Source organism: Manacus candei, unplaced genomic scaffold, assembly GCF_025592945.1.
Source record: "Manacus candei isolate 608988 ecotype Guabito, Panama unplaced genomic scaffold, ASM2559294v1 h1tg000151l, whole genome shotgun sequence".
NCBI classification, from domain to species: domain Eukaryota; kingdom Metazoa; phylum Chordata; class Aves; order Passeriformes; family Pipridae; genus Manacus; species Manacus candei.
Window position 1 is genome coordinate 1,076,111 of NW_026138199.1, and position 24,949 is coordinate 1,101,059.

At 50.0% G+C, this 24,949-nt stretch overlaps 1 protein-coding gene and 1 long non-coding RNA gene across 2 annotated transcripts; one reads left to right on the forward strand and one right to left on the reverse strand.

The window, feature by feature from the left end:
- Nucleotides 1-1,143: 1,143 nt before the first annotated feature.
- LOC127463180 (uncharacterized) lies at nucleotides 1,144-4,202 on the reverse strand. The gene is made up of 3 exons (XR_007900683.1): nucleotides 3,987-4,202; nucleotides 2,275-2,381; nucleotides 1,144-1,564 (listed from the first exon to the last, which is right to left on the reverse strand). It is a non-coding gene; the product is annotated as an uncharacterized LOC127463180 (long non-coding RNA).
- Nucleotides 4,203-4,865: 663 nt separating this feature from the next.
- On the forward strand, nucleotides 4,866-23,783 carry CTPS1 (CTP synthase 1). The gene is made up of 19 exons (XM_051772246.1): nucleotides 4,866-4,988; nucleotides 5,264-5,440; nucleotides 5,847-6,017; nucleotides 6,648-6,748; nucleotides 8,416-8,532; nucleotides 9,882-9,965; nucleotides 10,212-10,292; nucleotides 11,963-12,114; nucleotides 13,577-13,709; nucleotides 15,106-15,194; nucleotides 16,055-16,149; nucleotides 16,665-16,727; nucleotides 17,300-17,343; nucleotides 18,105-18,201; nucleotides 18,452-18,507; nucleotides 18,592-18,688; nucleotides 18,974-19,118; nucleotides 21,059-21,149; nucleotides 22,219-23,783. Exons 1-18 carry the CDS (start codon nucleotides 4,892-4,894, stop codon nucleotides 21,141-21,143), a joined length of 1,884 nt encoding a protein of 627 aa, XP_051628206.1. The 5' UTR covers nucleotides 4,866-4,891; the 3' UTR covers nucleotides 21,144-21,149; nucleotides 22,219-23,783.
- Nucleotides 23,784-24,949: the final 1,166 nt, after the last annotated feature.

A 24,949-nucleotide genomic window follows, 5' to 3' on the forward strand; every position in this document is an offset into this window, starting at 1 on the left:
CAACTTGAGGCCATTTGCCCTCCTCCTGTCCCTTGTTCCCTGGGAGCAGAGCCCGACTTTTCCCTGGCTCTATCCTCCTGTCAGGGAGTTGCAGAGCCAGAAGGTCCCCCCTGAGCCTCCTTTTCTTCAGGCTGAGTCCCCCCCACCCCCCAGCCACTCCTCATCTTGTGCTCCAGAGTACTGTACATGTACAGTGTGCATTCCTTCACACACCCCTTGTTCCTCCCTCCTTCCTACAGTATTTTGTATTTTATTTAAGATCTGCCAAGACCCTTTGGTTATCAGGGTAACCTGATGTATTTACTTTGCACTTAGATGAAAACTTGATCGAGTTTGGAGCACAAGTGTAGACTTGTAAAGGATTTGAGCACTTTACACAAACCCTGATTAATCCTGCACATGGGAACCTCGAGAAGCCATATACAGAAGATTCACAGGGAGTGTCCTGCAATGTGGAAGTGGGAATGGACAGTGTTTGCCATTTGCCAGTGACTCCACATTGCCCCTGTGAAGTTTATATCAATCATGAGGTGAAATCCAGTGGTCAGCACACAGCGGAAACCAAATGTGGAAGAGCTTCACCAGTGTGTTCCAAGGCCTGGCTGGCACTGCAGTGGCTTTGCTCCATGTGCTGATGGGAATTGGTTAGGAAAAACTAAAAAATGGAGATTATTACAGTCACCTCTACAGAAGACAGACCAGCATCATACCTCAGGTAGTACAGACCTGAATTACTAAGAATGAGTTTCCACTCCAAACCACCAAAGAAGCCTTTTAGAAGATATTTGGATCACAGCAGGAACTATTTCATCACCGCTTCAGCATCCACAGAGTAAGAAGTAAGGGTGAATCTGGAGTAGGGCAGATGACAACCACCCTCATGCTTTGATTTTGAGATGCCTGAAATATTCTGTACTTAAATATCAGCCAAGATGCTTTTCACAGGTACTCAGAGTCAGAGATATCCATGGCACTTCAGCAGCACATAAAATGCTCAACCTGGAGGTGTCCAAAGCCAGGTTGGACAGGGCTTGGAGCAACCTGGTCTAGTGGAAGGTGTCCCTGCCCATGGCAGGGAGTGGAACTTTTTCTGGTCTTTAAAGATGGTCTTTAAGGTCCCTTCCAACCCAAACTATTCTAGGATTCTGTGATTCCAAGTGTCCAGTCTGTTCTTGGTTATTCCAACCTTCTCCTGCAAAGCCCTCTGCTTTGGGGAGATAGGTCTACCAAGGGATAGGTCAGGGTGGATGGGGATGGTGACAGGGATGTCCTCACCCACACCACTGCCATTTGGAGCAGGCACCAGTCAGAGGAGCATGAGCTGAAACCCACCCAACCCCATATGACTGAGACAGCTACTAAATGTAATAAAAGACACCTGTGGTGATGATCAACACCGGTAACAATAAAGACAAAGTGTTTTCTGTGCAGTGCTGCCCAGCGTGGGGTGGCAGCCAGCCCTCAGAGCTGCCAGACTTCAGCAGTAAGGAAGAATGCAGTTACTCCAGTCGGGACATTTGCAGTGTCCTCTTAGCATGGTCCCTCCTGAAGATGACAGCGTGACCTATTGCAACAAGATTTTGAGAATGGGATTTCAGTTCAGGCAGTGAGTCTTTACGACCAGCGAAAGAAGTGGCTAAGGATGACCCTGCACTGGGGTGTTTCTGACAGCGCGTATTGGGTTTGCATGGCCAGGTTTTGGTAGCAGGTGAACTACAGGAGTAGCTTCTATGAGAAGCTGCCAGAAGCTTCCCCCATTTCCTGCAGAGCCAATGCCAGCCAGCTGCAGGATGGACCAGCAGCAGCTGGCCAAGGCCAAGCCCATCAGGAATGATAGTAATGCCTCTGGGATAACATATTTGAGAAGGAAAAAAAGTTGTTGTCCAGATGAAAATTGCAGCCAGAGAAGAGCAGAGTGAGAACATGTGAACAGCTCTGCAGACACCAAGGTCAGCGCAGGAGAGGTGGGAGGTGCTCCAGGAGCCGGAGCTGAGGTTCTCCTGCAGCCCGTGGTGAGGCAGCTGTGCCCCTGAGCCCATGGGGGACCCCACAGGAGCAGGGCTCCTTGAGCTCTGGCAGGTTGGGTACATCAGGAGGTCCAGAGCAGGCAGTGACCTCACAGGCACCATAGTGTCACATGAACCCACAGACATGTCTGCCAAGGTACCTGTTTGTAGGACACCCCACCTCACTCCACACTGAGCCAATTGGAGCAGCATTTTGTGCCAACATGGCACAGAAAACCCCATCACCTGCTTCAAAATGTTTGTGCACCTTTGTCTTCTCCATCTGATCATTCTCTTATATGCTCTTCAGCTGGAGGATAAGGGCCCATAGAAGCAGGTTTGGCCAACCTTTTGCTTGTAGAGCAGGGCTTGCATCTGGCAGACATTAATAATAAGCAATATATTAACATAAGAACATAGTAACATATTCTGTAATTTATTATCACTGTCATTAACACAGTATACATGTAACATCACAATAAACCTTTTCCTGTACCAATAGGTCCCTGAATAACAAGGATGTTCAAGTGAGTATTTGAGGATTCCGGTCTATTCATTCCGTGCATAATCCCAGTAACACATTAACATTCCCCAGAGCTATGCCAGTCCTCCCAGCAATGCTTTCCAGTTAATTTGTTTTGTTGTTAATCAAATCCGGTTAAATAATCAGAGCGGATCCATTTCATCTCATTTCACATTTCTGAAAGGAAAATATTCAGTCTATATTTTACTGAGAGCTGAAAACAAGGCACTCTGAGGGCAAAACTTACTAAGGCAAAATTAAGGGTGAGACACACACATACACACACATACACACATACCTCCCCCCACTTCTCCTCCAAAAAGTTGATGTAATTTTGCATAAGTTGAGATATTAGTGATCTGACTTTTCTGGGTCACTGTTATTCCACACCATTTAATGCTTATAATAGCTTCCACTGAGTGTAGTTCTCTTCTGAGCACCACAGGATGTCTGACCCCTGAGGCCTTAATGAGGCACTGAGAAAGGGATTTGTGCGTCCAAAAGGAGATGCTCACATCTAGGTTACACAACCCTCCCCAAATAAGGACTTGCCTTCAGCCACAAGGCATGAGTCTTATGGCCTGCTCATGAAATGGGAAAAGCTGGGACATCTAGACCCAGCCCTGGGAGAGCTAAGCCTCTCTGTGCCTTGTTGGGATATGCCCTTAGTGACAGCCTGAGCAGAAGGCAGAGCACAGACACACCCTCCCTGCTGGGCACTGTCACCCTATCTCACCGTCCCCAGACCCAGCACCAGCATTCCTCAGAAAAGCTGCTGGAAATGTTTTTCTCTCTTAGGAGCTACTTGCAGAACAGAAGAAAACAAGAGGGGCCCTTCATGGAGAAAGAGATCAGCATGGCCAGGCAATTCTGGCAGCAAATGCTTCCTGCCGGGCGGCCCCAGGCCCTGAACTCCTGTGCACACTGTGCAGCTCACTGTGCCAGCAGTGGGGGGAGAACCCTTGTCCCTGGAAAAGCAAGAGACAGCTCTGCCCACAGAGCTGATCAACACACAGGGACCATGTCCACGGAGAAACGTGCTGGCACACTGGCAGAGGAGACCAACAACGACAGAATCCACCTCAGGAGCAGCTGAGGGAGTTGGGGGGGGCTCAGCCTGGAGAAAAGGAGGCTCAGGGGGGACCTTCTGGCTCTGCAACTCCCTGACAGGAGGGGGGAACCAGGGGGAGTTGGGCTCTGCTCCCAGGGAACAAGGGACAGGAGGAGAGGGAACAGCCTCAGGCTGTGCCAGGGGAGGTTTGGATGGGATATTAGGGAAAAAATTCTTCATTGTGTTAAGGAAATTTGCCAATCTGACCGTTCCTGAGACTCTCTGGCAGTCATACTCCCAATTCCAGACACTTTTACTGCTGGGACCGAAGCCTCTCCAGTGACACAAGGGAGTCACTGACTCCCCACACACCCAACACTCACACAGTCAGACCAGGTTTCCTCACCGGTTCCACCCCAGGTTTCCCATACCAGACCCTCAGATACCTCATTCCATAATGCAATTTATTCATGGTGAAGTAACACAGGAACAGCTCTGAGCTGGTGCCTCAGAGGAGGGACCCCGAGCAAAGGATCCCTGGGCTTTTATACCCTCACAATCCATGAGTGAGCAAGTCTTGCTCCTCCTCCTGAGTCCCCTGCTCCTGTGCCCCTCTCCACGTCCATCCACCTTGCTGGCATCACTCCTCTTCATGTCCTTTGTTATCCCAAAGGTTGGCAGTTCACACCTAGAGCTCAATCTGCATCTCAATCTGCAGGTTGCAAACTGAGCTACCTGCGCCAGAGGTATTCCTCAGCAAAGGAACCAGAGGTGTTCCTTTAACAAAGGAACCAGAGGTATTCCTCAGCAAAGGAACGGGTGGTCAGGCACTGAACAGGCTGCCCAGGGCAGTGGTGAAATCACCGTCCCAGCGTGTGTTCAAAAAACCTGTGGATGTGTCACCTGGGGACACGGTTAAGGGGTAGGCTTGGCCTGACAAGTGACAAGAGAACATAGTCTCAAGTTGTGCCCGGGGAAGTTCAGGTTGGATATTGCAAAACTTTCTTCACTGAAAGGATTGTTCAGCCCTGGAACAGTGAAGTCCCCATCCCTGGATATGTTCAGAGAAGGTGCGGGCGTGGCACTCGGGGACACGGGTTAGTGGTGGCCCCACCGACGCTAAAGGGTTCATTCCAACCCGAACCGCTCCTCGGCTCCGAGGGCTCTGAGGGGGCCGAGGCGGGGCCGGGGGCGGAGCCATCGCGGGGGCTCTGCCCCGCCCCTCCCGCCCTGGGGCGCGGGGACCGCCCCCCCCGTACTGCGCAGGCGCTGAGGGGCAGCCGCGCGTGCGCCGCGCCCAGCGCCGGCCTCATGCGCTGTCCCGCCGAGCTGCTGGGGACCGGCGCCGCGCGCGCTCCGCACCGCCCGCACCCCCCGCCCGCGCCGTGCGCGCGCCCGGCGGACACAGGTGAGGGCGGCGGGCGGGACCATGGGGGGGGGGGGCGGCGCGGGCCGGGGGGGGGCGCGGAGGGCGCGGACCCCACGCGGCTGCAGGGGGGGACACGGGCGGCTCAGTGGAGCCGCGGCTGTGGCGGGAATTTGTGGCGGGAGGAGCCAGGAGGAGGGGACGGGAGGAGGGGACAGCGGGGACAGGCCCTCAGGGGCGGGCGGGGTCGCAGCTCGGGGGTCGCTGTCGGGAGTGTTGAGCCCCGCGCTGAGGCGGTGCCGGCTGTGCCGGTCCAGGCGCGGGGCAGATGAAGTACATCCTGGTCACGGGCGGGGTGATCTCGGGCATCGGCAAGGGGATCATCGCCAGCAGCATCGGGACCATCCTCAAGTCCTGCGGGCTGCATGTCACCTCCATCAAGATCGACCCCTACATCAACATCGACGCCGGCACCTTCTCGCCTTATGAGCACGGTGAGTGCCCCGCGGGCGGGTGGCCCCGGGTGGGTGCGGGCTCTGCCGGGTGGTCCCGCGGCTTGGCCTGGAAGGAGCCATCCATCCCCATCCGTCGCTGCGCTCTGCACAGACCTCTGCGCCCGCTCCTGTCTGTGGCACCCCGGGCTGAGCATGCCCTGGGCTGGCCGGTGGGGCTGCTGTGCCCCGGCCCACAGCAGGGATGTGCTCTCTGCTCTGTTCCTGCTGCCTGGTTGGGGGGCTCCGTCCCCAGTGCACTAGTCCTCTGTTGTATAAGGCTTTTAGTTTTATTTGCCACTTCTAAACTTGCTGTGGCAGTCAGAAAAGGTGTTTCTTTGCCCTGAATTCTTCCATTTTTTCTGTGGACTGTTTGACATGTGTGCTGTGCCCGTTTGTGTGTGTGCAGGGGAGGTGTTTGTTCTGGATGATGGAGGGGAGGTGGACCTGGACCTTGGGAACTACGAGCGCTTCCTGGATATCCGACTCACCAAAGACAACAACCTGACCACGGGGAAGATCTACCAGTATGTCATCAACAAGGAGAGGAAGGGAGACTATCTCGGCAAAACGGTCCAAGGTAATGCAAAGCTTGTTTTCTGCTCCTTAGAAATACATCTTGTAGTTCAGTCCTGGCTGGATGTCTTTCATCTTCACTTGAGGCTCTGCACAATCCTGCATGTTGGGACTGTGCTGGCCTTGGGTCCAGCTGTGTAATGTAGCCAGTGATAACTGTGAGCAGATATACACCTGGGGGTTGGTTGTAAGCTGGATAAAATGGTTATTGGTTTTGGTAACTATCGTGTCTTTAGAGAACCCAGAGGATCTTTGAGGATCAGATCAGTCCCTTCCCTTTTTAACCAATCTCCACAGCTGGTTTGCACTAGGACTTTTACAAACAGTTAAAAACAGAGTAACTCTCTCTGCTTAGAGCAAAGAACAGTTTGTACTTGAATCTTTTAGCTTAAAGGAAGTGTTACTTACATGCATTTAAATTGAGGCAGGATTCCATTTCCTGCCAAGGCCCTTGAAAGTCACAGCCAAGAATAATCACTTAAAAAATGCATAGTTCTTTAAAGACACAGACCCCCTGCTCAAGCCATATGAGAAGCCCTGGCTGGTGATTGTCAGTAATTTGCTCTGTAATGAGTTAAGAGGGAGAAATGTGTGCATGGCGGGGCTTTAATCCTTGCCTGGCTTTCTTTTCCAGTTGTTCCCCACATCACAGATGCCATACAGGAATGGGTAATGAGGCAGGCACGGATTCCTGTGGATGAAGATGGCATTGAACCCCAAGTTTGTGTGATCGAGGTTTGTAACTAGTAAAAAACTGATAATTTTGCTTCTTGTATGGAGTAAACTGAACCATGTGTGTATTTTGCATAGTAAATTTTCTTTACAGAAATGTTCCACTTTGCATGTTATTGAATGGGTTAAAAATCTCCCTTGGTAACTTGACTTACTGGGACTAATCTTTTGAATTGCAGCACTCTCTGTGAGCAGTGACAGGACCCTAGAGAAGAACATGAAGCTGTTTCAGGGGAGGTTTTTGTTGGATCTCAGGGAAAGGTTCTTCCCCCAGAGGCTGGTTGGGCACTGCCCAGGCTCCCCAGGGCAGTGGGCACAGCCCCAAGGCTGCCAGAGCTGCAGGAGGGTTTGGACAACACTCTGAGGGCCAGGGTGGGATTGTTGGGGTGTCTGTGCAGGGCCAGATGTTGGACTGGATGATCCTTTTGAGTCCCTTCCAGCTCAGGAAATTCTATGAATTAACCTCTAGAATGAATTTTAACTCTTGTGACTTAATATGCCAAAGTCTGAGTTAGTCGTGCTGTGCCCTCTTCTTCCTTGGTGGGTGGAGGGAGAGCAGGTAAATCTCCCTCTGGAAAGGGTTGTCTTTTCCTCTCAGCAGTAAAAGGAGCCTTGGAGTGACCAGTTCAAACGTAGACCTGGGACAGGGAATGGCACAAGTTAGTGGTGACAAACATGTGCAGTTTCCAGTGTGTTTATGGAATGTTTCTGCTGCCAAAGGAGATGCAGTAGGGCAAAGACTGAGACTGCTGGGATATGCTGACGCAGGAGAGGGAGCTTGTCACAGTGCCCAGGTCATGGTGACTTAGGGCTCTGCCTGCAGTTTGAGTGCCAGTTTGTGTGCCAGGATCACAAACCCAGGTCTGAAGTGCTTAGGAGACTCTGTCTCACAAGGGATGGAAGGCTCCAAGTCTTGTCTTTGTTCCTGCCTTTGTATAAACACACTATATAGTTCCTAAAACTTAGCAGAAATTTTGCTTCTCAGTGCCACCTAATTTTCGTAAATCGTAATAATTTTAACATATAAATCTTTTCCCTGAAGAGAAAGTAGAGGTAAAGCTGATGTCTCTGGAGAGGTGCTGCCCATGTCAGAAGCTGTTTTTCTTGTGGCTTTTTGATTTTTGGGGAAATGATGAAGGTAAAATAATAGTTGGAGTAGGTTGGAGGCTGTGGAAGTAGTGCACAGAGGTGGCAAATTCTGGTGCTTCGCATGGAATAGAATCACAGAATGTCCTGAGCTGGAGGGGACACATAAAGACTATCCAGTTCAACCCCTGGCCTTGCACAGACACCCCAGCAATCCCACCCTGGCCCTCAGAGCGTTGTCCAAACCCTCCTGGAGCTCTGGCAGCCTTGGGGCTGTGCCCACTGCCCTGGGGAGCCTGGGCAGTGCCCAACCAGCCTCTGGGGGAAGAACCTTTGCCTGAGATCCAACCTGAGCCTGCCCTGACACAGCTCCAGCCGTTCCCTGGGTGCTGTCCCTGCTCACAGAGCAGAGATGGGCGCAGCCCCTTGGGAGGAAGCTGTGTTTGTGTTGATGCTCCTTTGGGGAATCAGAGGGAGGTGCTGGGGAGATGTTTGTGTGTTGTTATGTATATTTTCCTGTGCTGTAGCATAGAACTTCCAGGTGATGTTTTGGTCCTAAATTCTGCCTGTGTGTGTGTTCCCAGCTCGGGGGCACGGTGGGGGACATTGAGAGCATGCCCTTCATCGAGGCCTTCCGCCAGTTCCAGTTCAAAGCCAAGAGAGAGAACTTCTGTAACATCCATGTCAGCCTCGTTCCCCAGGTAAAACGTTTTGGGGCTCAGAGGCTTCCTCAGTCCAAAACTTGCTTCCTCAAATAGGTGTTTCTGGAGTGCTGTACTTCCAGGTGCTGTTCCTTTTGTATTTCTATGCAGATTACGTGGTTACCTAGTAAGTCTTGCAGGAAGTGAACAGAAACTTTTAAAAGTGTGCAAATATGTAATAAAGACTTGGGAGTTGCAGCAAGTGCAGTTTTGCATCTTTAACTGCTGTTTTTTTCTCTATGGAATTGTCTCCTAGCTTTTGCAGGTAAACTTGATCTCCAGGGCTGAAAGCTTTCATTTTCATTTCCTTTGCATGGCCTGTAAAGCTACTTCATAGCCATTTAGACATTAATAAGATTATATTCCAAGCTCTTCCTGGAGTTCCGTAATATTCTTGTTTCTGTTTGCTTTCCCCTTCCCCCTGCAAGATTTACATTAGCTGTTGCTCATGAAATATGCTTTGTTACTTCTGAAATTTGAAAATATAATATTTTGAAAGAAAATCTGTTTGGTTTTTTTGCCCTAGACCATATTTTTAATGTGATTTGATCTTTAACAGTAATTTCATAGACTCTCACATCTGGCTGCTGTGTGAGCTGTAACAATCTGAGGGGCTCTTGGGTCAAAGATAAACCTAAGAAAAGGTATTATGAAGTGGTGCTTTGATAAGAATCAGTTAATTAGGAATCACAAAGAAAAACGAAGTATCTTTGTGTGCCAAGCAGGTGAGGTGAACTCCAGTTAATACCAAAAACTTATGAACGTCCTTTATGCCATATAATGCCTGATATAACCTCAGCTGTATTATCTGCTCTGGTTTTGGAGACGATTTGCAGTCCTAGATAAACAAAAAAAATCTCTAGTGCAGGAATCATTGCTGAAAAAAATTTTCTGTGGTTATGCTAAATTTGGGAGAGCATGAGCATTCCTTGTGTTGGAACTGCATTTGACAGAGCAGATTGATAGTTCCTGGAGTACAGGGCAATCTTTGTTCTCTTCTCTCTCTTTCTGCTTCTGTCCAGGCCACGTGATTTACAGAGAAAAATCAGAAATATAAAATATTAGGTATTTGTCAGAAGCAGTGGATAAACCTCTGTCCCTCTCCTTCCCGTACTCCAGTGCTGACCTGCTTACTGGGCAGAACTGGGACTGAGGTTTCTGCTGGTTGCTTCCAGTCTTGGAAATTAAAAAGGCAGCACACAGGGGTGCATAAGATTCATGTGATTTGTCCAAGAACTGAGGCAAAGCTTTTGCAAGATTAATAGAGTGGAGAGTCCTGATTAGCCTGATGAATCATTGCTGCATATCATCATCATCTGATATACCAAATCCTGCTCTTCTCTGCCCAGCCAAGCTCGACAGGAGAGCAGAAGACCAAACCCACCCAGAACAGTGTTCGTGAACTCCGAGGTCTTGGTCTCTCCCCAGATCTGGTAAGGTTTGCTCACGGCTTGGAATTTAAAAAGGCACTTCTGGCATGTTGCAACAACATTCTTGTCTAAATAATGCTTAAGTTGAGAGCTCTTGTGTACTGGTGATAAAAAAGGAAAACTGACTGAGTTGGTCTGTTTTTCCTCAAATCAGAGGCTGCACAAAGTCAGCTCTTTTTCCAGGTTTATTGTATGAATGCCTGAGTACTTGTGTTGTGCCTCACAGCCCTGATGTTGCTGCTCTGTTAGATTGTTTGCAGGTGCTCCACTCCACTGGATACCTCAGTAAAAGAAAAGATTTCCATGTTCTGTCATGTTGAACCAGAACAGGTAAAGATTGTTTTCTGCACTTCCTTGCAGTGAATATTCCAGCTGTTTGTCAAACACTGAGGGGAGTTTTATCTGAGTGTAGTGGTTTTCTGTTCTAGCTCTGTGTTTTGGTAACTGCATAATTCATGTGCTGCTTTGTCTTACCTACCTTCCTTACACATGGACCTGGTGCTAAACCAATCCTTTCTGTGCCAGTACCCAGGTTTTCTTATAAAGTAGTGTAAGCTTAGAGAATTCAATGGAATCCAAGGTAATTTCTGAACACCTGTTTTGACTTTATTTATCCTTCCACTTTCCTTCTGTATTCAAGAAGAATGAGATTTTCCAGTATTTAGAGGCCAAAGGGTTGCCCAAAATTAAGTTTAAAGGATACACGGCTGTGTTTCATACACTGCTCTTCTGCCCAAGATTTCATGAGAAGAGATTGCACTGAGAAATTGAGATGGGATTTGGGAGCATTGCTTTACTTGAGTGTTACGTACGTGCAGAAATTCCATGTTAGCATGATCCTTCTTATACTGAGACTCAGAGCACAGTCTGGGGTGGACCTTGGAAAATAATCAAAAAGTCTGTAGGCTGAATATTAGCACTTTCCAATCCAGCTGGAGCTTGAAACATTTTGTCTTTTTGTGAACGATTTGAGTGTCGCTTCCCAGTCCCAGGGTCTGTCAAGTCATTTTAATTAGTTTGCTCTACAACAAGACCAAACTTGAGCCCTGCGCATTCAAGCACTGCATTCAGAAGTAGCTGGCAATAATGTTGATGTGTCATCAGCACAATATCTACCTCGTGTTGGCCAGGAACTCAAAATAAGTTGGCCCTTGTCACTGTCTGGGAGGTTTAATGCAGCTCTATGTAGTGGTTGCTCTGACTGCACTTGCATTTGGATTGAGCAGGAAACAGCCCTGGCTGCAGAGGAGGAAAATGTGCAGCCAGGGGGGTTTGACTGGTGCAGTGTTGAACTCTGCTTTCATTTGAGTCAGGAGAAATGAGGATTTAAAAATAGTTGTGCCAGTGTATTTTGGATCCCTAAAGTACAGCCTCATTCTTGATGGACAGGTGACAGTTGTCCAGAGCCATATTTTCCAAGGAAGCCCATTTCAGTGAAGTAGAACTGTTGATGCAGGTGTTCCTCATTGGCCTAAGAATTCTTTGCTCTTAATTGTTTAATCCTAAATTGGATAAAGGACACCCTGTAAAATGTATTGCTGTATTGGGATCACAGATTTCCCTGGGTTTAAATCAAACTGGGAGCCCTGGTTAGGAAGGACAGTGGAAGGAAGCAGGAAGCTGGGCTTGTGGCAGTTTGGCTGTAGTTTCAGTTGGGATTCTGTATCCAGGAGTCTCTTTGAAGTGTTCTTTGAACTTTGCTGTGTTCACATAACTTGCCAAGCAGCTGTGCCTTTCCTGCTGCTGGATTACTGTGTTATAGCCCTTCCCAAGGAGCTCCAGGGAGCAGTAATACCTGGGAACTACTGCAAGAGGGCCTTTCCAAGCATATGGAAACTAATGAAGCTATTCCTGTGCTGCTCTGTTATTAAACACATGTTATTGCCTGGAAGTTTAGGTGTTTTTCTGCTAGAGACAGGAACACTCTGAATATCTGTCTAAAAACAGTTGCCCAGGCACTGAATTCCTGTGTTTTAATGGCACCTGTGCTTTATGAACAGGTCATCTGTGTTCATGATGTGTCCTCTATCTACCGGGTTCCTCTGTTGTTGGAGGAGCAGGGGGTTGTTGACTACTTCAGGCACAGGCTGGACCTTCCCATCGAGAGGCAGCCCAGGAGGATGCTCCTCAAGTGGAAGGAGATGGCTGACAGGTGAGCTGGGCTGGAGTTCAGGCTGTAGGTTGGTGTCTCTTCTTGGCTGTTGGTGGTGAGGCGATGAGTGTTACTTCCTGTTCCTCAGGTGTTCTTATGTGCTCACATTGTTCTTTCCTCTTTGCTCAGAGCCCTATCCAAACCTTGAATGTTTCCAGGGTTGAGGAATCCTCAGCTTCTCTGGACAACCTGTGCCAGTGCTTCACCACTCTCGTTGTAAAAACGTTCATCCTCATCTCTAGCCTAAATCTGCCCTCTTTTAGGTTAAAACCATCACCCCTTGTCGTAGCACAACAGCCCTACTGAAAAGTCTCTCCCCATCTCTTTCGTAAACCCTCTCACTCAAAGGCTGCCATAAGGTCTCCCTGGAGTTTTTTCTCCTGCAGGTTGAACCACCCCAGCTCTCTCAGCCTTTTTCCATAAAATCCTGTGAGACAAATTTCCTGAGGTCCTTATCTTGTGTTGGTGGTGTCCTGTCTGTGTCAAACCCTGTCTGAAGTAATTAAAAGCTGGACAGCTCTACCCTCCCTTTTTATTCAGAAAACTCTCATAACATTACAAAGTGTCAAAATCTTTTGTAGGCATATGGAGACATCAGGAATGTCAATAAAAAGTACCTTTGAGTGTGCTTTCAGGCAGGTGAGACAAGTGTTTGGTACCTGTTCTGTCTGAGAATCCCTGGACACTGGATTTTTTTCTTGTGAGGTGTAGACTCCATGTTTGGGGGGAAATAGTGAACAGAGTCTTTTCAGTTGACATTCAGGTCCTTTCTGAAACCTTTGTCTCCTTATAAGAGATTAGTTTTCAAGATCTAGATGTTTCCCTTTATTTCTGTGCCTGACACAAGCAAAGCCTGTCAGTAACATTCCTTTTTGATGGGGAAAACCCTTGGTACCCAATGGGTTGAAGGTACCTGGCAGTTCTGAGATAAACACTAAACCAACTCTTGGCTGTGGCCAGGAATGCTGTGTAAATCCAGTGCTGCCAGGTGCTGGGGAATGCAGGTGTAGGCAGCACAGCCCCAGGACTCCAGAATTCCTTTCTGTGTTTGCAGCTGCTGAAGTGAACTCAGTCAGCAGCACCGTGGGAAGATCCTGAGCAGTACAAACACACATGGAGTTGTGCTTTGATCCCCATCACTGCAGCCTTTGAATGTAATACAGCTCCCTGAAAACACAGTTTGGTTTGGATCTGCTCAAAATGGCTTTTCAGCATAAGGAGAGATGAGTTAATTTATATGTGGCTTTCTGCAACTGCTTTCCTCTGTCATTGCTTTGGTTTTGATCTTGCTTTGATGTGTTTAAATCATAATTATTATAAAAGGTCACTCTTTCAGAGTTGTCAGCTCTGCTGGACAGACTTTGAAGAGCCCAACTCTTTGTTCCTTGAAAAGCTGAACAGAATGTAAGTGAATCTCATCCTGTTTCTGATGGAATAACCCTCGTGTTCTGGTTTGCTGTAGGTATGACCGTCTGCTTGAGACGTGTTCCATTGCACTCGTGGGCAAATACACCAAGTTCTCCGACTCCTATGCATCTGTCATCAAGGCCCTGGAGCACTCTGCACTGGCCATCAACCACAAACTTGACATTAAGGTGGGGCTGGCTCTCTGTGTGTAGACAAAATTCCCCCCCTCACCCATCTTCCTTCCACCTACAGCGCTGCACATCCTAATTCAGATACTCACAAACTCAGAGACAGGAAGGGAGAAGTTCCAAATTGTCCCTGGGTTACAGCATCTAAACAGCTGTTGTCAGGCCTAAAATGGCTTCAGAGCAAACCAGCCCCTCGTGCTGTGAGCTGTACGAGGTGTCTGTAATGGATGGAAGCTCCTCAGTGCTCAGGATTGAAGGAAGGCACTGTCTGCTTTAATTTCTGACATTTGTTGCAAGTGAGGCTTTTTAGGGTTTTTGCCATTAACCTTGTGGTACTCACAGCTTTTATATGCTCCTGCCTCAGGCTTTATTAAGGTTTTCATGCTGTTTTGACTGCATAGGTGCTTTTAGGGGTCTTGGTTGTAGCTGAATGCTCTGAAGAGGTGAAACATGTGTCTGTTGCCAGAAATTTTACTTTCATTTAAATATACTTTTTTTAGTGTTCATCAGTCTTATGTTGCCAGTGAGTCATTGAAATAGGTGGTTGCTTTATAACAGCACTGGTCTAGGTTTGGGCTACCTTTCAGCTTCCAAAATCAGTCAGTAGAGGTGAGAAGAAAAACAAGTAGGACTGGTGAAGTGCAAACCCTGCATGAGCAACTGTGGGTAGTCCCTGACACAGCTGTATCTGAGTGGTTCAGGAGGGGAGTGAGTTCTGCAAGCCTTGTATGTGGAGATCTTATGTTAAAGAACTGATTAGCAGTAGTTAGTTAAAGAACTGACTAGCAGCACTGCAACCTCCCCTTCCCAAAAAAAACCCAAAAAACAAGACAACAAAATGGTTGTTTTAAAGGGTTAACAACCTGCCAGAACATCCAGAAGTTGAGGTACTGGAATACTGGAGATGAGACACTGGAAAAATTGCAGGCGTTTTTTCCATTTCCATAGCACCCTTTAATTACAGAGGCCTGTGTTTTACCACATCCTATTTCTTCTGCAGTGCTGCTTGAAGAGGATGCATATTTGAGAGAGTGATCCAGTTTTTTCTTGCTGTGTGGTGGTTTGTGTCTGCGTGGCCCCATTGTCCCACCTCACTGTGCTCCATTCACACCTCACATTTAACATTAGAGTCTGGGATTCTTGTCACAGCAGAGCTGCAGAGAGGGGAGGAAAGAATCCTGGTTTCTCTTTGTGCATTGGTGGTAGGATGGTGGGGAAAGCAGTTTTGTTGGCTGACAGATGGGAAATCAGCCCAGAAAAAACACAAGTATCCATTAGGAGACAAATGCAGAGCTCTCCAGGAGGAATGATGCTATCTTAATTTAATGAGAATTCAGGAGATGCTGTACACTCCTGTGGCAGTATCTCATCATTCTGTTTTTGGATTTCTTCCCAGTACATTGACTCTGCTGACCTGGAGCCCGACACGCTGCAGGAGGAGCCCGTGCGGTACCACGAGGCCTGGCAGAAGCTGTGTGGGGCTGAGTAAGGCTCTCCTTCCCTGGCCATTTCCTGGGAGCATGGCTGAGAAACCTGCTGTTGTTGACAGCTTTGGGATCAAGGGCCTCCCTGGAGACTCTTTCCTTAGGCACTGCACCAGCACTGACGTGGCCCCACACACCTCTCCGGGACACTGAGGATAAGATGTTAAATGGAGAATTGTTAAATAAGTGAGGGAGGTGGTGAAAGGCAGCAGGGGGGATGTGCCCAGACTCACTTGCATGATCAGGGGGAAAGAGGGTGAGAGGAAATAAGGAGAAAGGAAAGGTCCTGATAAAGGCTGTAAAAGCCAAAGTGGGAATGGAAGGTGTAAATGAGGTATAAACTACTTTAAAGTGTGAGAAGGTAGGATGCAGAGGAGTGCCAAGAATTAGCACAAGGGGGGCCTGTTGCCCCTCAGGGTTTGAGTGGGATCAGGAGAACAAAGAACCTCCTGCAGAGTTTGGTGTTAGGACAGCCTGACACTCACTGCAGCCAGTGACTTCCTCAGCACAGGCCTGGCTGGGTGGTGTGTCTGCAAACACGTTTGGTGCAGAGCATGAGTCCCACAACATGAACCATTCCAATATGGTAACCTGTGTTGTATTTGGGATCTCTCTTGGGAGGGTAAAATTGGCATTTATAAAATATTTTGCTGACAGTTCAGTGACATTTTATGTGACTGTTCATGTGGAGCCATATGGAAATGGTGCTGCAGCCAGGCCCTGCCATGAAGGCTACTTCAGAGCCCTTTTCAGGAGGGAGGTCTTGCAAGTCCAAGGTTTTATGGGAGGGAAGTGGTACATGGGTTTGGGGGAAGCACACTGGTGAGCCCATGTGATTGGACTCTCTTCATCCTCATGCAGTGGAGTTCTGGTTCCTGGTGGATTTGGTGTTCGAGGAACAGAAGGCAAAATTCAAGCTATTTCCTGGGCAAGAAAACAGAAAAAACCCTTCTTAGGTGAGAAACATGCTTCATCCTCAAGAAGAAATAAAGCAAGGAAGGAGGTTGAATAACAGCAAGAGCTCCCCTGGTTTTCATTGGTGTGCAGTTGTGAGGGGCTGAGTAGGACAGGAATCTGTGCTCAGCTGAACTGGGAATGCAGCCTCATCCCCAGTGAGCTCTGAAGTGGTTGGAGTTGGCTGGGATGGGATGACAAGGAATCTCTGTAATGAGGGGGTGGGAGTCTTGGAGGAAGTTTCAGAGGAGACTGTAGGGATCTTGGCACCAAGAAACTCGTGACTGCATTTCAGTGAAATGGCTGTGGTGAGAGACTGGAACTGAGGTGTGAGTAGGACGTGGGGAAAGGGAGGGCAGGGGAGCTGGTCAGGGCACAGACCCCGAAATCCCAGTCAAGGTCTGCCTCCTCCAGGTGTTCCTCTGGCTCGGGATGCTCTGTGAAGGTGTGTGTGCTTTGCACTATGGGCTCAGAGGTGCTTGTCCTGATGATCCATGTGCTGCCCTTCCCTCTGCAGGAGTCTGCTTGGGAATGCAGTTGGCCGTGGTGGAGTTTGCTCGCAGTGTTCTTGGCTGGCAAGGTAATGGCACAAAACCCTTCCTGCCTTCTGCTCATTTCTTGGATTGCTTGAGTAATACCTGTGATTGTTTTTTATTTTAAATACCTGTAACTTTTAATGTTTCCCATCTCCTTTGCTAATTCAAAGGAGAAAGAACAATTGCTTTCTGGGCTCCACTGCTTGGACTGGGTGGGTCCCTGTTAACAAAATTCTGTTCACAGAGTGCTAAATTGAGTTCTCAGCCTGACTCTGAGTCTCACCAGGAGTGAGGGTGGGGAAGAGGTGTTTCTTGGAGCATTCTGCTCCCTCCTTCCCTGCCTTTATTTCTGTATTTGAAGCTGTTGAATGTGTGTTTTTCCTGAATGACCCTTATTGTTCATCAGTGACTGCATGAGGTGGGTTGCCCCAAGATTGCAGCCTCTGAAATGGATACCAGGCAGTGCTGACAGTCCCATTCCTGCTGCCTGGGATGAGCTCTGTGCCTGTGAGGGGCTCAGCACGGTTGGGGATGGGAAGCAGCCGAACCTGGGGCAGGTCTCTAAGTGCCTGTTGTGGTGTGAGGGAATTTGTAATTGCTGAATGTTATGTTGCAGATGCGAACTCGACAGAATTTGACCCCAAAACTGCTCATCCAGTGGTGAGTTTATGGTGATTTGCTTGTAATATCCTTATATACTGTGTCAGACTGCTCTGCACATCCCTGGGCACGTTTGTTCAGAGCAGCTGTGGCTGCCCCATCCCTGGAAGTGTCCAAGGCCAGGTTGGACGGGGCTTGGAGCAACCTGGGCTGGTGGAAGGTGTCCCTGCCCATGGCAGGGGATGGAACTGCATGAGCTTTTAAGGTCCCTTTTAACCCAAACTGTTCTATAATAGTCATAATGAATTCCTTGGAACACTGGTGGACAGATTTTTGAGTCTGCATTTCTTAGTCTGCAGACTCTGTGTACCTCATGCAGTGTCCACCATAATGATTCTTCTGCTAGAATTCAGAGTACTACTAAAAAGGAGAAAGTCCTCAAAAACCAACCTGTGAAGTTATTTATCAAAGTATAAGTGATTGGGGGTTTTGTTTCTGTAATTTGCTGGTGTGTTTAACATGTAGTTCAGTAAATAGCACAGAACTGGTGTGTGGGATCTGGGTAGACTCTGACCTAGGCTGTTTCCTATGGGAAAGCTTCCTGAAAAACCTTCCATATGTTCTATGCAGCCTTTACTAGAGTAACTTGACCAACTCACCTAGTTCTGTTGGTCTGCCTTGTCAAGACAATGTTCCTTAGGGTGGTTTGCTTGTTTTTTGCATGAATGTTGGTGGGGTTTTTTCCCTTTAATGTTTCAGAGTCTACCTGGGACTGTTATTCCTCCCCCATTCCCACCTCCCTCTCCGAATGTTTTTCACAGGTCATAGACATGCCAGAACATAATCCTGGGCAAATGGGTGGGACCATGAGGCTTGGCAAGAGGAGGACACTCTTCCAAACCAAGAATTCAATCATGAGTAAGGCACTTCTTCCCTCTTCTGGAAATGTTTCCTGGGAATGCCGTGCATGTGTGGTGGGTATGGGGAAGTTAGACCTGGGAATGTTAAAGCATCCTTAAATGGCAGGTGTTCAGACTGTTCCAGCAGGGAAATGGAAATGGGGGAATTTAGTCCCCTCCAGAAGTGTCAGGTGCTGATGGATGCTGTTCATATGGATGTGTTCAAACTTGGTATCACTGCTCTAAGGAACATCTTCCTCTTGGTGCAGGGAAGCTGTATGGAGATCATGATTTCTTGGAAGAGAGACACAGACACAGATTTGAGGTAAAAATGCTCTGGTAGGTATTGAGCTTTTCTGTGTGATCCAGACACAAGAGATCATGGCTTTTCTTGCCTCTGCTCTTGTAGGTCAATCCAGAATTGAAAAAGTGCTTTGAAGAACAAGGTCTGAAGTTTGTAGGGCAGGATGAGGAGGGAGAGCGGATGGAAGTGGTTGAGCTGGAAGGTGAGTCCTTAAGCAGTTGGTTTGTGGGTGTGGGATGGACAAGGGAAAGTGGTTGGAGGATAATTGAGCAGGTTTTTTTGTGGGACCAGACCAGACTCTCTCAGAGTGATTCCATCCATGAAATGACAGTAAAAAAAGAATCCCATGTGCTGTCCATTAGAGACAGAAGGCAGGATAGAAGTGACACTTCCCCATCAGCAGGGCTTCAGCATGATCAGCATTTCAACTGCAGCTCAGCCACAGGCCTGAGAGATGTGACCTGAATGTTTTGTTTGTTCCCCCCAGAGCATCCTTTCTTCGTTGGTGTTCAGTACCACCCCGAGTTCCTCTCCAGGCCCATCAAGCCATCGCCCCCATACTTTGGGCTCCTCTTGGCATCTGCAGGGAGACTCACCCATTACCTACAGAAGGGCTGCAGGCTCTCACCCAGGTGGGTTTAAGAAGGACCCTGCTCAGCCCTGTCACAGGACAGTGCTATTTCCTGCATAAGAGACTGGAAAATCCTCTTGGCACAGATTTACTGGGGATAACTGGTGGTGTTGCAGCACCTCTTCTTTCCACTCTTTCTTTGAAGGCTCTTGTCTGGTGTGCTGGGGCTGACTGGGGCCACAGAGCTGTCTCTGGCTTCAGGGAGAGGAGACCTGCAGCCTCATGCTGCAGGTCAGGGGTGTTTGGGGAAACTGAGGCAGGGCCTTGTCTTTTAAATGAGTGGAGACCTCGTGGCTTTTCCCCATGTTCCTCATACAAGTCCCAGGTACAGGTTGGTCTGTAAAAACTTGTTCCTGCTGCTGGTTTAAAGAACAGGTCCTGGTAGTTGCAGCTGACTTCTGCTGACTTCAGCTTTCTTCGTTTCAGTTTGCAAAGCAGCTGATGTTTTGGGTAGGTTTAGTGGTGCAGTTACTTGTGCTGCTGCTCCCCAGTGCCTGCAGTTCTGCTCAGCACTTGGGCACTGAGCAACAAACACCCACCACGTGGTGGGGACCCTTCTCCTCCTCCCAGAGAACACTGAGGAGCTGCTGAGTGCTGACAGGCACTAAACAAAAAAACAGACTGAATGCCAAGGAGAATTAGCACTGACTGTGTCAAACCCAGGCAAGTGCAATGCCCAGAGGAAAGTGTTGCCTCGTGTGTTGAGCTGCAGTGCAGCTGCACCACGGGATTCCTGGTTGGTGTTGGCAGCAGGGCAGTCAGGTGAGTGTGTCAGGGGAACTCCAGGGGAGCTTCTTGTGTGATGGTCACTCACTTCAGTGAGGGTTGAAGGATATTTTTATTACCTGCTTTTGCACATTTGAGTTTGAAATGGCTCCTCACAGCAGAGGAGCTGAAGTTTTCTCTGTGCTGCAGCATCCCACTGCTCTGGGAGTCTCTTGTGTTGTGGTCACAAATAGTTTCGTGGCTGGTATGTAACCTAAAAGTATTGGTGGCAGTTCTAGGCCTGTGCTCCCCGTTCTTCCTGTCATCACCTTTTCCAGTGGGTGTCATTGCCCTGGGATGAGGCTCCATGTGACACAGAACCAGGGGACACACTGTACCCCCGAGGAGGGGCCTGGGCTGGAGCAGGGGGGCAGCAGGAGCCTCACGAGGCTCAGCAAGGGTAAATGCAGAGTCCTGCATCCAGGAATCCCCCACAGTGACAGGGGCCAGGACTGGGCAGGGACAGCTCTGCTCACCAGGGACTGGGGAACAGCAAGGGAATGGGAAGCAGCAGTGGGCAAGGGCAGTGAAGGAGGGACAGATGGACAGCATCCTGGGCTGCCTGAGGAGGGATGGATGCATGGACAGCATCCTGGACTGTCAGAGTGAGCACAGCCAGGAGATGGAGAGAAGTGATTGTGTCTCTCTACTTGGCATTTGTTAAGAGACCCCATCAAGAGCATTCTGTGCAGTTTGGGATTGCCCAGCACAAGTCAAACATGGATCAGTTGGAGAGGGATTAGCAGAGAGCTTCTGGGAATAGGAAGCTCAGGAGGATGGAGAACTTGGCCAGTGAGCAGAGGCTGAAGGAGCTGGGCTTGCTCAACCTGGAGAAGGGAAGGTTATGGGGGACCCAAGAGCAGCCTGACGACACTGGCCAAAATGTTATCAAATATGAAAGCAGGATCTTTACAGAATGTGACAGTGATTTAATTAATTTCATTTAGAGTAACTTTGCCTTTCAAAATGCCTGTTACATGTGTAATCATCTTAATTGACAAACCTCAAAACGGGTGCTGACCCAGCCCTGTTTCCTAAGGGGTGGCTACACTGGGAATTGTGTGTGCTCTGCTGTTCCCCCTGAGCTGGCAGCACTCACACCAAGCCCCCTGCCTGCTGGTGCAGCTCTGGGTCCTCAGACACTTGTGCTCTCTCACCCACCCTGTGCCCCTGCAGGGACACCTACAGCGACCGCAGCGGCAGCAGCTCCCCCGACCTGGAGATCACAGAGCTCAAGTTCCCCTCAGTCAATCACGACTGATCCCTGGTAATGTTTAATGATCTCAGCCTCTTCCTTGGGGAAAAAATTACTTGCCCAGTCTTTTCTCCTGGCATCTGACTTGCACATTGTTTGGTGGAAGGCTGGCAGGCCGTGGGGTGTGCTGGTGCTCACACCCGTGTTCCAGCTGTGCTGAGGGGTGGGCAGTGCCCCTGGGGAACAGATGGGGGTGGTGTTCCCTTAGCAAACTGACACATAATGAAGTATAAATACACAGGCAGGAGTTTGGGATTAAATTCAGGTTAAGAACCAGAGCACCACTGGAGCACACACTCCTGAAAATGGGGGCAGAACTGAGCAAGGGGTTCCTGGATTTAGGAAGCTCAGTATTTTGGAAGTAGCTGTTCTGCCCATCTTCTGGGATAGCAGTTCTGTCAGACCAGGGGCTCAAGCTCTGGTCTGTAGTGGCTGCAGATGTGAAAAATGGAGGTACACAATCCAGGGAAGGAGGGGACACTAAAACCTGGCACTCAGACTGCACCAGCAGGACAGGCAGACTTAAATGTCAAGGGAGTTCTCTGTGCAGTAGATGATCATGGATGTGACCTTCTCCTGCTCTGGCTGGTCCGTGTGCTGGTTTTGGAGGAGTTGAGCAGCATCTGTGGACGTGCCTGTGGGGTGAGAGGAGGCTCCACTGCTGAGTGCCAGGGGACCCTCCTCCCCCTTCCCTTGGTCTGACGGGCACGTCCAAACTGCAGAGGGAAAGCAGGGTCGGCCCCTGTCTGGCACAGGAGTGCTCCCCACCCCTGGGCACAGGATTGGGACTGGATGCTGGAATCACTGCGTGCTGGGCTCTTCCACAGCCTGGTATAACACTTAAGAGCTGAAAAATTCTCCCTGTAAATTTTTATCCTGAAGACACTGTGAACCTTTGGCTCCCTGACAGCATCCTATGTGCTCTGGAGGCTTGGGGGCTGTCCCCAGATGAAGCTGTAGGAGAGGGGCAGTGGCAGTGTGGGGTATCCCCAGGGACATGGCTCAGCCTGACTCCAGTGCTGTGCAGCTCCAGCCTGTGGCTCTCTCCTGTCAGTAACTCCTGCTCCTTTTCCCTCTCCAGGTGTGTCCTTGCTGCAGAGAGGAGTCTCCGTTCGGTTTTCCAGGCGTTCTTACAGCAATAGCTTCAACACCCTCAGCTTTGGGCTTTCCTGACTTATGGGTTTATAATTTTCATTCTGAGATCCTGTCCCTTATTTCCTCAGCTCTTCTGTCCTTCCTTTATTTTCCATGTAGATCCTGGTTATTTGTGGGGGAGAGTTCACACAGGCTCCTCCAGACTTCTTCAGTTCCTTCAGTTTGCACCAACTTGGAGATCAAAGCAAACTGGGGCATGGGGTTCGATGTGGGGGGAATCCCATGGCACACGTCCTTCCCAGCACAGGGAATGCTGGCATCAGGGTGCCTTGGACACTGACAGTGGAGTTGCTTTCTCCAGCCTTTCTGCTTCCTCCTCACTCTTTGCTTACTAGTGAAATTATGTGGATGGCACAAGTTTTTGGGGTTTGGCTCAGTGCCTGAGCCAGGCTGCGCTGCAGAGGAGGGCTCTGGGCTGGGCAGGCTCATTCAGCCTTTTTGAGGTTTTTTGGGGGGGAAAGAAGGATGATTTATTCTTTTTTGGTTTTTTTTTCAGTAGTATTTACAAACCTTTGGCACTGGTGCTCTCAGTGCATTCATTGCCACAATGAATTTGTAATCAGGAAACTTCTCCTGGAACAGTGTTACTCTGGAACACGATCAGCTCTGCCTGACGTGTCACTGCAGGGATGTGAGTAACTGGGATCAAGTTGGGGGGGTGGAAAGCAAAGCTGCCAGGAAAGCCCTGACCCGAGGGGTCCATGCTCCTGGAGCTGCTCCTTGGGTTGGGACCCTCCCACCCCTTGCATCAAGGGGGAGGTGAGAACAGTGAACCACTGAACCACTTCCACTGCTGCCTTGAGCTGCTCCTGTTGTCCCTGGCCTTGGACACAACAGTTCCTGGTGCTTTTTCATGGATTGGAAGCAGAGCCTTCCACTGCCTTTTTGTACAGTCGGAGCCGTGTGTCCTGTGCTCCCGCCATTCCTGAGGGCTGTTCCTGAGGGAGGGTGTTCCCCATCCCCAGGTGCTGCCCGGCTCTGGGGCTGGGTGATGCTGTGCAGTGCTGAGGGATGGACTCCCTGGTTCCCTGAGGAAGGAAGGAATGAAGTGTCTGCACTGTCTGAGGTGTCACACGCTCAGAACTCGGCAGGGCCCGGGAGTCTGGGGAGAGCTGCACAGTCAGACCTGGCTGAGCCACGTAACCAAACCCTGTCCTGTCCCTCCTCAGTGATCTCCTCCCCAACCCCCCTTGCTTTAGTCCTCAGTTGTTTTCAGTATTCCCTGTAAAGCTGCTGTGAGCCCAGAGAGCTTTGAGCATTCCTCATGTGCCAATTCCAGCTGTTCTGGAGGAATGATTGAGTTTGATGCTCTGGTACTGCCCAGCCCCTGCCCTTGGCGTGGGGCAGGGTGAGATTGTTCCTCAGCTGCAGCACAACTGTGTTTCCTTTCTCCCGAGATGTTTTTGTTTTGGCCAAAACTGTGCCACTTACTTGGTCATTAAATGCTCATTTGTAACAAACTGAACCAGGAGCCCCGAGCTCGTTCTGTTCCTGCCCTGCTCGGAGGGAGGGAGGGAAGGAGGGAAGGGACTGAGGGACAACTCAGTTTTAAATGAGTCCTCTCTAAGTCAGGGAAAATTTGTGAGCTGCACTCACAGTGGTTCTAGATGTGGATTTCCAAAGGCTGGCTGAAATCATCTCCCCCCAGCAGCAGAGAAACCTGGGCTGAGCCTGCAGGTGCTGCAGGGCAGAGGAGTCACTTCCTAATGGAAGAACAAGGCTGCAACTCCCCGGGAGGGTTTGTCCCTCCTTGCTCCACAGCTGGGGTTGTTGGCCAGAACCCCCTCAGGGCTCCTGCTGTGGGGGTGTGGGGAGGGTCGGCCCCATGGCAGCCCCCGGGGCACGGGCAGTGTACCCAGGGAGGTGAAGGCTCTGCTTTGGTGCCCACCCTGAACTGCTGCATTTTAGCTCCTGCGCTAGGCAGGCAACAAAAACGAGCATTGAAAGTTGAAGATGCAGTGAAATGTTGCAAATAAATTTGGCCTCTGCAGGGCTTGTTTCAAGGGCTTGAGTTTGATGGCTGTGGGACCTGGCCAAGGCACCGCTGTGCCCCAACAGCACCGTCCCTTTCAGCCCCAAACGTGGATGGGTCCAGCTGCCACCCGGGCTCTGCTGCGGGGCCGTGGGGGACCCTGCACTGTGACAGCAGCCCCAGGGGTGAGTCTGGGCCAGAGGCACCTCAACAGGGACCCCGCGGTGCCCAGTAAGCCCTGAGGCTGCAGGAGAGACCCGGGGCTTCTGCCCCCTCACCTGGGGCTGGACCAGCCAAGACATTCCAGCACCCACCTCGCTGCCCTCCCTGGGGCTGGGTGTCCTCCCTCCCTCCCTCCAGCAGCCCCTCCGGGCTGTTCCAGGCGCAGCTCGAGCTGGGACAAAAACCCCGGCTCAGCACATGGGGTGAGACCCCCCCGGCCGCGGTGCTGTGGGGGAGCAGCCCCTGGTGTGGGGCCGGGCCTGGCCCCCTCGGCCTCTGCCCCTCCCGTGGGACGGAGCAGCCCCCGAGGGCCCACAGGGGCTCTGGGCCGACCTGCCCCAGGGTGGGGTCCGGGCCACGGCACTGCTCTTTTGGAGAGCAAGGTGGGGGCTCAGAGCTCATCGTCCCCCCCTTCTCCTCCCTCCCCGTCTGGCTGCAGGGGCTGTTTGCCCACCCCGGTGCC

What these genes read in the sequence shown, in the direction of transcription:
- CTPS1 (XM_051772246.1), top strand. Translation starts at nt 4,892, where the DNA reads ATGCGCTGTCCCGCCGAGCTGCTGGGGACCGGCGCCGCGCGCGCTCCG. An exon ending in GGAAGTGGTTGAGCTGGAAG is followed by an intron (nt 18,689 to 18,973) that starts GTGAGTCCTTAA and finishes TGTTCCCCCCAG; the next exon opens with AGCATCCTTTCTTCGTTGGT. An exon ending in GGCTGCAGGCTCTCACCCAG is followed by an intron (nt 19,119 to 21,058) that starts GTGGGTTTAAGA and finishes GTGCCCCTGCAG; the next exon opens with GGACACCTACAGCGACCGCA.